The 12,621-nt window shown below is 37.4% G+C and overlaps 1 protein-coding gene across 1 annotated transcript in view; it reads right to left on the bottom strand.

The window, feature by feature from the left end:
* The window catches only part of THOC2 (THO complex subunit 2), an 83,526-nt gene that overhangs the window by 3,355 nt on the left and 67,550 nt on the right, over nt 1-12,621 (bottom strand). The window contains exons 34-38 of the mRNA XM_072431292.1: nt 12,301-12,438; nt 10,997-11,063; nt 5,124-5,272; nt 4,023-4,099; nt 2,023-2,067 (exon numbers count right to left, since the gene is read on the bottom strand). Of these exons, the coding sequence (XP_072287393.1) occupies nt 2,040-2,067; nt 4,023-4,099; nt 5,124-5,272; nt 10,997-11,063; nt 12,301-12,438 (459 nt within the window). The 3' untranslated portion in view covers nt 2,023-2,039. The remainder of the gene's footprint in view (nt 1-2,022; nt 2,068-4,022; nt 4,100-5,123; nt 5,273-10,996; nt 11,064-12,300; nt 12,439-12,621) is intronic.

Here is a 12,621-nt window from a genome sequence, read left to right as displayed (position 1 = left end):
GGACGACGCTGGAATAGGAAAACGACGCTGGATGTGCACAGCGGGACCATGGAGGTAAGGCTGTGACAAAAATATGGGCTTAACCATCCTAGCCATTTTTTTTTGCCCGTACGAAGGTCGGGCATAACGGCTAGGTGGTTAAGAAACAGCTGTTCTCAACACCCATATCAGCCAGACCATTATTTTTTTTATTCCCACATTCAGCATGTAAAGACACAGAAATTTAGAAAGCATTTACACACACTGAGGCATGTGGTTGCATTAACAGCTAGTGTTAAGTCACACAACCGAACAGCTCAATCTAGGTAGACAAGTATTGGCTTTATATTACCTTTATAAGTATTGTTTTGGAGATAACTCATCTTCAAATCTAAAAATTTTTAGTTACCCTAACATATTAGACATTTTAATTTTATGGCAGAATTTAACATGCATATACTACATTCAAGTTTGATGTAGTATTGCTAGGTGCATGTTGGGGCCTTCTACCATTATATCAAACTCTCTAACCCCAATGAATCAACAGTTGGTGCTTGACAATACTTTTAAAAGTTGCATTAGGGATAAAGTTTCTAATCAATATTCACCAAAGGATAATTATAGTACAATAAACAACTAAAATCTATTTCATAAATGTCTCTCTTTCATAAAATCTCTTTCATAAATGTAACATAAAAGTAACAATCAGAAAGAAATATAAACCTTTTTGTAATCACTTCTGTTTGGAAAATAGGTCTCTATGAGTCAGCCAACTCCATGAACACAGAGAACTAACTCCCTGTGTAAGAGATACTTTTACCAGAGAAATGAGTTCATGCATAGGTACCAATAAATCTTTAACCGTAAAGTGTACAATCTAACAAATGACCAATTACAGTAAACAAGGATATGGCACAATGAACAAAAAAGAGGTTTTACAGTGTTTTTGCAATCATGCACATTTAATTCTGCCACAGCTTATGTAAACAATTCAAAAACATTTATAGGGCTTAAGTGTACAGGAACTGTTGCATGTAAACAATATTAGGAAAATGCAGCCAGTGGGAAACACCAGGATCTTGATAATTACAAATGTATGTAGGGAGAGAGTGGGTTACTTAAGGTTAGAGGAGGAAGGGACACATGATAACTTTGTTTGCAAGTACAGTTTTTTTTACTTGCTTATATTACATAAACATTTACGTTTGGGACGATTATTGTGATTATGGGTAATAATCCCTTTTTGGAAATGTAGAACTGGCTCTAGAGCCTAATTGGATAGGTGTAAATAAAATTACTCAAAATAGATGGTCACTGCCAAAACACTAGGGACATATTTATAAAGCAGCAAAAATGACTATCACCAAATATTCACAGGCGGTTCATTTTGTAGGTGCATCCTGTAATTTATATAACATGCACAAGTTGTACCCACAGGTGCAACTTTGTAAATGATTGCTGCCAGGAAAAAGAATATGATATGCAGTGCACAGCCCAGAAATTATTTTAAGCTGGGTGGGAAGAAGTTTTAGGTGGGTGGCAGCCCCTGTATTGTAACCCAACTCATCAGTAACTACCCAAAAACAGCCGGGTGGTTACTGAAAAGGGCCGGGTGGTGCCCCCAGCTAAAAGGGGCTGGGGAGAACACTGATATGATAAAAACAGAGCATAGAAAAAACGAACAAAGACAGAGAAGAAAAAAAAGAAGACCTTGCCACCAAACAGAAGGCCAATTTACACATACAATTCTTTTGTATGTGGAAAAAAAATTGTGCTGTCACACAGAAGGTAAGTGTGCTTCTGGAAGCAAAAAACAGTAGCTCTCGCTGCACAGTGCCAGGGTGATGAAAAGAACAGTTTGGCCACAATAACTCTGCAATGTACAGGCAAGTTTTAAGTGTATGCCAGAACCCTGAATTCAGCATGCACTCTAAAGCCATTAATGGCAGAAAATGTCAGTTTTCAGGTGTGTAGTAAAATATCGTTAAAAATCAAAAGAAAAATAATCACACATGACCAACATTTTGAAATAGCAAGACTTACCTTGATACAACCAGAAATTATCTGTGCTTGTCAGAAGATTTATGAGTAAAGCAATAATTAAGGAAAGCAAGCAAGTGCATTTTACATTTTTTATATGGTATAAACAGTAGCATAAAGTAAACACTATTAAGGAAGTGCACAGGGAATAATACTTACATGTTGATGAAAGCAATCACTATAGCTTGTCCAATAACAATTAACTTAAAAAGACAACTTTGTTTTAAGTGAAGTTGTCTTTTAATGAACTGTCAAAACTTTCAAGAGGAGCATATAGTACATAAGAGTATTCTCCTCTTTAGCTCCTAATCAGAAACCCACCTCAAGTGAAGGCTATCTTTATTCTGCACACATGAGAGGTAGCTCCATTCATTCCTATTTATGAGCAGTATCCTAGAGAAGCCTTTGGAGGTTGCAATGAGCACAGCTAATTAGGTCCAAGCAGGACCAATCAAGATCAAGTTGTCCTTAATGCAACTGATTACCATGAGAAAGCAAATCAGTTTAATGGTCAAACATTTTAATAAATAATTGCCTCACATGAGGGAAATTTGTACTTAACAGATGTTTAGGAAATTTGCCCACAAGGTTAGAACTGCATATTTAAGAAGGTGTATCTCTAGTAAGACCACACTAACCTGCTCTAGTGGATAGCCCTAAATAAATAATTATAAAATAGTGGTTTCTTTCCAAAAAAAAAATTAAAACCTTCCCCACACCCAGGAAGAGGGTGAGGATTTTTAGTGCTATACTGAATCTCCAGAGTCAAATCAATGGAAACAATATGGTTGTTCTTGACTGAGGCAATAAAAGCTTTACAGACCATTTGAAATGCTTGTAATTGTACACAAAGCTAATTTTGTAGGAAACAGTAAAAAAATAAAGTGTTGCACCAAGTGTTGCAATTATTTCACAATGCACCATTGATAAAGATAGCTGCCTATCTACATTCCTGCTTTATCAGCAGCTTATTCATTTCAACCAAGGTGTAGAGCAGAGTGGAAAACCACGACAGCCTTGTTGAAAACGAAAAATTGTGAGGTAAGGTTCTCCAGTAAAAATATTTATCTGCCATCCAGTTCAACTAAACTTACCAAAAAAAAAAAAAAAAAAAAAACAGTAACAAAAAAAAAGTAAAAAAAAGTTTATATAGCGCCAACATATTACGCAGCGCTGTACATTAAATTAGCTAAGGGCTGTAAATTGACTATGGTAAACTGTCAGTGCTCTGAAAGTGTAGAAAGAGCCGTTCTTATAAGAAGAGTATATGATAAAATATTTTAAAACTTCAAACCGTTGAATCAGTTGATTATCTAGATCTGGTAAACAGAGTGAAACCTTCTGGTGCCAGGAAAACAAAATGATTGGGCAAAACAATCTGACAGAACCTCCTGCCTTATCTTCTTAGTATGCTTTGCCAGAATGGAGGTTGGGGGAGGAATAACCCTTTAATCTTCATTTTTGATTACCGAAAATTTCACTGAACTCAAAAAGGCTAAACCTCTTCCCTTCATGTGTTTAAAATGTGCAACTTCATAATATAGTGCAAAACAAACCAAGCATCCTTGCATGCAAAGTATTTACAATCAAGGAGAACAAAGATCAAAGATGTGGTTGGGGCTGGTGCAAACACAGCAGAAAATAATTGGTTTGATTGATTTTGGTATGTGCTTTACACACTTAAGTGGAATTGTTGCACACATCCTTTGGGTTAGACATAAATCAATTTCTTAAAAGCATACTTTTCTGGAAGTACTATATCAATTTCCTGGCAACTCAGTTCCAAAAACTTCCATGAGAAAAGGGAAAAAAGGTTCTATTTGCAGCAAACAGAAGTGCACTTGAAAAAAATATAGTTTATGTTGCCTTTTCAGTACAAGCCAAGGGAAATGATCCATGTCCCCCACACACATACTAATGAACAATTGAACTTTGAGAAAATCAATGAAGCATGGAAGTTTGTGAGCCCAGCAGCATCCAGAGTCATTAACATAAAAGGATATTGTTTTTTTTCCTCCTTTCCCCCAGTGCTCTCACGTTTTTCCTTCTTTTCGGATTTTTCCTTGTCATGTCTAGATTCCTATTAGAAAGAAATAAAAGAACATTAATTGCTTTGAAAATACCTTGCTCTGGAAGTGAACTTTAAAATTATGAATACAACAATTACTTAAACTCCTGTCCATTACCTTCACATGCTGGAAACAAAGGGTAATTATCGAATAAGGTTTTTCTGTTAAAAATACATTTTTCCATCAGCACAGGTTTACTTGAATAGAATTTACAGTGTTCCTTTTTGGATATCTGTTCACTGTTTTCTTGCGCTTGCAGGCATTCCATACTTCCAGACATGTAAAACAGCAACCTGACTGCAAGCTCACATCACTACACTGTATTGAATGTGGTGGGGGAAACAAGCTTTTGACCCTTGCAACTGACCAAATATCTGCCTGGCAAAAGCTGCCAAGAGGTGGTGTTTTAACAAACAGGCAGACAGGGTCACTTTAGGTCAAACAACAAAATACATTATGTAGCTGTTTACAATTGTTTTACCTATGGTGCATAATGAGTTCATATTGCTATACCAGTGTCAGTAGCATGAGGCCAGGAAGCCTCACATGGTATATTATAAATATAGCTACTACTTTTACCTTGTACTTAAATCCCAAAATGGAACACTTTCAAAAATGTTTGTATTTGCAGCCAACACTACATTTGCATAATTAGCAGATGTGGAAAGTTTTAAATAAGAGAGTTAAGGATGGTTTATGTATCTAAAGTATTGACACCCAAGGTAGACCAATATATTATTCTAGAAATAAATTATTAATGGAATGGTAAAAATAAATGTAGACTGTGAAAATGGAGATATCCATTAACATTAGTGGTCAGTGCAGAAATTGACTCTTACATTGGTAGTTGCATACAATTTACCCCTTGGTCAGCATAAGTTGGAGATCAATTTACAACTGCACACTGCTCAAGGAACCACTAGCAAACAGAAAAACCCTGAAATCCCAGATTGGAGTGATCAAGATAATGTGATATTAAAAACTGATTTAAAAAACAGCATCCAGTTGAAGTTGTACATGGAGTAGTTTATTTACCTTCTTGCTGCTGGAAGAGCTTTTTTCTACCTTATCTTTCATGAGCTCCCCTTTGTCTTTATTTGAAGATTTAGATTTGTTTCGGTCTTTTTCATTTGAGCGTGGGGAATCTGAGGGACTCTCACTTTTACTATGTTTCGACGAGCCACCTATAATAACAGTTTGCATTAGACATAAATTATATTTGTGCACATACACTGCAGATATTTAGAAATGAAATGTAAGGTTCTTTCTACATACTAGGTGTCCACTATTACTGTATATGATACATACCAGGTTCTGTATCATGCAAATAAAGAAATTAAAAATATATTTTCACTTAAATGCTTAAAAACCCAATCTATTCTGCAAATCTGAGGCCAATTTCAAAGAACGAATTTATTTATGACAACTGCCTTTCTTTCTAACAGGATATCCTAATTCCACAAATTTGGCAGATGGAAACCATATAGATATATGGATGAAGGACTATGATTAAAGCTAGTTAATCAGCTTTTGTTTATTTAAATAAATTACTGAATTATGGAGGGTACAGCCTAAACATGGAGGCATGAGCACACATCACCCCCAAGTACCCTTCAGGTCACCAGACCATGGAAATAAAGTATATCGCAGATTGTAAATGGGGCTCAAGAAGTTAGGAGAAATACAGTTAGGTCCATAAATATTTGGACAGAGACAACTTTTTTCTAATTATGGTTCTGTACATTACCACAATTAATTTTACAACAACTCAGATGCAGTTGAACTGCAGACTTTCAGCTTTATTTCTGTGGGTTGAACAAAAAGATTGCAGAAAAATTTGAGGAAATAATCATTTGCACAATCACTTCCATTTCAGGGGCTCAAAAATATTTGGACAAATTCAAAAGCTGAAAAAAAATATTTCATTTCTAATACTTGGTTGAAAACCCTTTGCTGGTAATGACAGCCTGTAGTCTTGAACTCATGGACAGACCAGATGCTGGGTTTCCTCCTTTTTAATGCTCTGCCAGGCCTTTACTGCAGCGGCTTTCAGTTGCTGTTTGTTTGTGGGCCTTTTGGTCCGAAGTTTAGTCTTCAACAAGTGAAATGCATGCTCAATTTGGTTCAGATCAGGTGACTGACTTGGCCATTCAAGAATATTCCACTTCTTTGCATTAATAAATCCCTGGGTTGCTTTGATTGTATGTTTTGGGTCATTGTCCATCTGTATTATGAAATGCCTCCCAATCAATTTGACTGCATTTACCTGGATTTGAGCAGACAGTATGTCTCTGAACACCTCAGAATTCATTTGGCTGCTTCTATCCCGTGTCACAACATGGATAAAGACTAGTGTCCCAGTGCCACTGGCAGCCATGCACGCCCAAGCCATCACACTGCCTCCGCCATGTTTTACAGATGATTTGGTATGCTTTGATCATAAGCTGTTCCACGCCTTCTCCATACTTTTTTCTTGCCATCATTCTGGTAAAGGTGGATATTATAGCAATTTCTCAGATAAGTTTTTTTCTGTTTTTGCTGGTTAAGGATGGCTTGTTTCACCTGCATGGAGAGCTCCTTTGACCGCATGTTGTCTGTTCACAGCAAAATCCTCCACATACAAGCACCTCCCCCCCAAATCAACTCCAGGCCTTTTATCTGCCTAATTGATAATGACATAACGAAGGAATTGCCCACACCAGCCCATGAAATAGCCTTTGAGTCAATTGTCCAATTACTTTTGAGCCCCAGAAATGAAGTAATTGTGTAAAAAATAGACTTTAGTTCCTCACATTTTTATGCAATCTTTTTGTTCAACTCACTGAATTAAAGCTGAAAGTCTGCAGTTCAACTGCATCCGAGTTGTTTCATTTAAAATTAATTGTAGACTTCCGGTTCCGGCGCCCGATGTGAGAGGCTGCAGAGTGTGACTGCTCCGGCTCTCTGGTGCAGAATCTTCTGCTAAACTTCCTGCTATGCCTCTGGTTTCTGGATAGGAACAAGTTGGCTTTTACTTCCCTGTTCAGGGTATAATAAATCTTATTAAAAGCATTCAATCAAGAGGGCCTTGCAGGGTAAGGTGTCAGATTGTGCTTCTGTGCCTGACATAGAATATGAGACTGACTCTTCACATTCCTCCCCCACCCCCCCGCCCCCTTCCTCTCTTTAAATTATGAAAAGCTAGCTCAAGAAGTCACTAAACATCTGCAGCCTAGCCTTCTTTACACTGTTAAAGATACCATGGCCTCTCAGCTACAACCTATTACTGAATCTCTTGCTAAGCATGAAGGAGATATCTTTGAATTAGCGACCTAGAGGATGATCTATTGACCACTCGGACTCAACAAAAGTTGACGACGGACCAATATAACATCCTCTCGGACAAGTTAATTGACATGGAGAACCGAATCCATCGGAATAACTTAAGACTTATAGGAGTAACAGAGTCTGTAAATCAGCAGATTTACATTAATTCTGCTCGGTTGCATTGCCCAAAGCCCTTGGCCTCAAAACCCCTTTGAAAGTGGAACGAGTCTATAGAATTGGTGCACCTCAGAGGAACAAACCGATCCCACGTCCAATTATAACGCAATACTTGGATCTCCATGACAAAACTCAAATTTTAAAGGCATATCGTTCCCTTGATAATTTCGAAATGGAAGATTTAAGGATTTAGATTTTCTCCGACTACTCTCCTGAAACAACCAAGTAGCGTAGAGCATTCTCTCCTATATGCAAATAGCTTATAGACAAGAGTAAAAAATTTGCCTTACTATACTCAGCTGTATTAAAAATATTCCTACCTGATCAAGAGGTCCAAATCTTCAAGGAACCGCAAGATGCTAATTTTGTAAAAGATTTGTTCTCTATTTCCTCCTAACTTTGATCAATCATGTTCTGATTCTAACTTGTGTGCTCCACCTTCCCACCCAGGTCCATCTAATCTAATACTCGCTCAGTATTGAACTAATACTAATTTCTTGTTGAGGAGATATGTTGTACTATTACAGTCGGCCTTTCCTCTCTCCATGATATGCTGCTATGGTTGTAACACTGGCAGTTATGTTTACATGTCCCTAATACTATCTACTATTTAAGTCGCCAGATATAAGAGCCGAAGCTGTTCTTTTTTCGCTCTGTGCAAAGGTTACTATGATATTAATACTTATATTTCTAAGATTTTTTCTTCAAGTTCACATAATGGGGGGTGAGGAGGTCCAGAAAAGTTTTCTTTTCTTAACTGCAACATTGTTTCGATTGTCACTACCTCTTCTCTTTTTTTCGTTCCCTTCTCTGTGATTTTTGTTTTTTTTTTGTTCGCATGGTCTGCCTTTTAACAAGCTTTTGAAACTACCTATTCAAGTTGCTGAGTGTTTTAAAAGTGTCTGGCTGCTGGGCTTTGCCACTTATTATGAACAATTACACTGTTCTTCGGGTGCTTATTTAGCTAAGAGCCAACATTTCCTTGATAAGGTAAATTTACCAACACTCTCTAAGGAGGATCTGGCTTTTTTAAATGCTGAAATAACCCAGGAAGAGGTTGTAAAAGGTATCAAGGGTTCTGCCAATGGCAAAGCCCTGGGTCCTGAAGGGTTTTCTTCTGAATTTTACAAAATCCTAGTGGAAAATGTGTCCCCTTTAACATCTCTCTATAATGAGGTTCTTGCCTCTGGTGTCTATTTAGAGTAGGGCCATATGGCACATATTAAAGTTATACATAAAAAGCAAAAAAAAAAAAAAAAAAACACTGTTACCAAATTCTTATAGACCTATTTCACTTGATGTTGATGATCATGATGTAAAGATATTGTCTCAATTAATACCGAAACTGGTGGGACCAGCCCAGTCGGGATTTGTTATGGGTAGAGCCACAGTGTACAATCTTAAAAAAAATTGCTTCTGGTGTTGGAGCATGGTAGGCTGTCGGACTCCTTCTCCTCGTCGAGCGCAAATTTGACGCTTGACGCGGAGAAGCCTTCGACAGTGTGGAATGGTGCTGGCTTCATATGATTCTATCTAGAATTGGATTCTGTGGCCACATCACTACTTTTCTTCAGGCCCTATATTCAAGCCCAGTAAGCGAGAGTACATGTAATGGGTGCTTTGTCTCGTGCTTTTATTTTATTCAGAGGCACGAGACAGGGCTGCCCTTTGTCCAATATTGTTCGACCTTGCGATTGAACCATTGGCTCAATATTTTTTCCAAACCAATGTTTTGTATTATAGTGGGTCATAGTGAAGTTAAAGCAGCTTTGTTTGCTGACGACCTTCTTGTTTCCTAATTCTAGAAGGGATCTCCAAAATTTGATTCAGCTTATTACTTTTTTTGGTATTCTATGAGAGGTTTCAAATTAACTACCATAAAAGTGAGATAATGTTTCTCAAATCTTCTCATTGCTCTATTTTGAACTCTTGGGCGAGACAAATAGGCCTGGCAGTGGAGCACCATTATTTCACATATTAAGGAGTTAAAGTGACCCATAATATTTCGGAGATGTACCATTTGACTTAAAAGGCCCTTATACAAAAAATTGTTACTGAGCTGACAACTTGGAAGATGCTTCCGCTTTCGTTGATGGGGAGACGTCACCTTATAAAAATGGTGAGTTTTGCCCGTTTACCCACTTCAAAATTTACCCTTCCTGCTCGGACACCAGAATGTAACTAAATTGCAAATGTAAAAAAAAACAGCCTTTTCTTCTTTTTTTTATGGCGGGGCAAGGAAATATAATCTTTCCTATTTGCTACGACATATTAGGGACTGGTGGCATGGCTCCTCTTACTATACTGATGTCAAATTGTAAACATCAGCTGTTCTACCTTGGTCTTTACTCGGACTGCTCCATACACCGTTCCCACGTATCAAGTGAAGCATTATATATACCCCCACCTCCGCTCTGATCAATTTTTCCATTGCCATCTACCATTTTAAGGTTAATTGGGAAAACGCCCACTAGACTATCCATTGCGGATTTATATAAGTTCCTGCAATTAGGGGACGCTGATTTACCCAGCAATTATTCCTATGTAGATAAATGGGCAACATTCCTAGATATGCCCTACCAAGAAACCCTGGAATATTTGGAAACTAGCTGGTCAGTGGTTCGTAAGTTGATCATTAGTGAAATCTGGAGGGAGATGCATTATAAAATATCGCATAGGGCATACTATGCATTTGATCTTAGGATCAAATCTACAGTTTCCAAATTTTTATTGGCATGCCCTAAATGCGGTTTATCTCTAGCTTCCCTGTAACATGCATTGTGGTCATGTCCAAAAATCTTTGTAAGAAAAATTTTTTTTTTCCTATGCAAATCATTTAACAGGCCAAAGGCAAACCTTTCTATTGGCTCTTTTCCATGTAATTCCCTTTTCTTTGCCAGTATCTAGCACCACTAGATCTCTGTCTAAACTCGAACATTTATGTTTGCTAGCGGCAAAAAAATGTATGAATCTTAGCAGGTGTCCCAACAAGTTAATCTCTCAGAGGTTGGTAAACTACAAGAAATTATGTAACAAAGACAGGGACCCTTATTAATTTGGAAGCCACCACATCAGGCCAAGTGAAAATGGACAAGTTGCAGAGAAACTGGGGGGTTATGGTTGGAAATGCCTAGCCTGGCACACAAAATGTCACAACTGGCAGACTCCTGCATTACTAACAGTTATTTCTTCATCTCTCCCTGGAGGACATTAGGACAGGTCCCACAGTAAGAATGTCTGTGCCTGTGTTATAGACAATAACAAGGAACGAGAACTCTGTACACCAACAACCCCAGGCTCCCTCTTCCCCTATCCTTTCCCTTTGCACTTTCCACTCAGTACCATCCTGGCACCATACATAGTCTTAAAAATAAACTATACTCTAAACATATACAAAACTAAGCTTTTAGCGAAAACACACTCACTTGTTCCATTTTCTTCTTTGCGTCTCTTTGAGTCTTGGTTCACTTCACGGTCACTGTTAGAATGATCCTGCACAGAACAAAAAAATGAAATGTGTATTTTCAAATTAGTACTGGGATTTTGGTGCTAATAATTTAAAATTACAAGCCCACCTAAAACTAATATTTGCTTTTTAGCCCCTGGTAGGAATATTCGATTTCAGTACATCTCAGGCACCTAGCAGAATGTAAGTAATACTCATTTACTAAAATGGAAGCAAGAAACACAAAATTCTTTTCTTGGTGTCCCAGAAAGGGACCCAGAAAGTCTTTACATCATTACATTGCACTGATTCTTACTGAACTCCAGGAAGATCATAATAAAACACAGTTGGGTGGGACTTGTGTCCCTGAATATACCTTAAGGAAAGAAGTTTATGAAAATTTTTTAAACAAAAAATACTTTTTTTTTAGTTATTAAAGTGGATCTTCAGCCATCTTCATTGGCTGGGTTGGGATGACGTTAACTCCTGCACAGGAAATCATTCCCAACTTGCTCAGAAGAAGTCGCAAATGCCTGCCATCCGGATAAGAGAAATTACTGCAGAAGGCACATTGTCTGTCCCTTACTGCAATAATGACCTGTCGTGATTAGGCATTTTTAAAAGTGGAACATTGATCCTGTTTCAACATTTGGGACATTTGTAAAGTATTTTTTAATATATATATATATCTAAAAGATTATTTTATTACGAAAAACCCAGCAATATTTAATGTTTACCAAATGAAAAGGAAAAATATGAACATATGTCAACATTTTATAACATGATCAGAGAGAAAAGGAAACTCCAGCAGACAAATGAAAGAGACTTTGGCTATGTACACACATTCAATAATTGTCATTGGAAAAGATCTTTCACAATCTTTTCCAACGACAAAAGACTAAATGATGCATGCATGCTGTATATACAGCGCCGCTCTGCTCTATAGAGATGGGAGGGGGGAGAATGATTGGTCTGCCAGGACAGATCCATGAACGACAAGCGTTGTACACAGGCCAGATTCTTGTACGATATCCGCCCTAAGGCGAATATTGAGCGAGCATCTTCAAATGTGTGTTCTTAGCTTTAATCCAAATTTTAAAGAAATCAATCATTTTTGCATAATTTTATAATTTCTTCTCGGGGGTCTATTATGTTTTAACACAGTATTTACACATTTTCACAAATAAATCCAATTAGAAATGTGTATATTGGATTCTGGGTTAAACTTTTGTGAAATAAACCCTCCGTCTTCACATCACAATAGCAAACAGAAAATGGACAAACCCTTTTCCTTTCTTTTCTTTCTTTTTCTTCCTTTTTTTCCCTTTCCCGAGACCTCTCTCTTGTTTTGTCAATCTCTTTCTTATCTACCTCCTTCTCTTTGCTCTTGGATGTTGGTTGTGTAGTGTGGTTTATGTAGTGCTGTTAAATGAAAAAACATTGAAAAATTACAGCCTCGCATAGGACACACAAGACAAGACATCTATCTGCAAACACTTTCTTTTCCGGTTTATTTGTTAAAACCCTACTTTTTCCATCTGTGCAATCTAAACTAACTTAGCACAGAATACCGAAAATATCTAATACCTGACCTTCAACTTAAAA

This window comes from Pyxicephalus adspersus, chromosome Z, assembly GCF_032062135.1.
Source record: "Pyxicephalus adspersus chromosome Z, UCB_Pads_2.0, whole genome shotgun sequence".
Lineage (NCBI taxonomy): Eukaryota > Metazoa > Chordata > Amphibia > Anura > Pyxicephalidae > Pyxicephalus > Pyxicephalus adspersus.
Note: the sequence above shows the minus strand (reverse complement) of the source record. Positions and strands in the feature narration are given on the sequence as shown.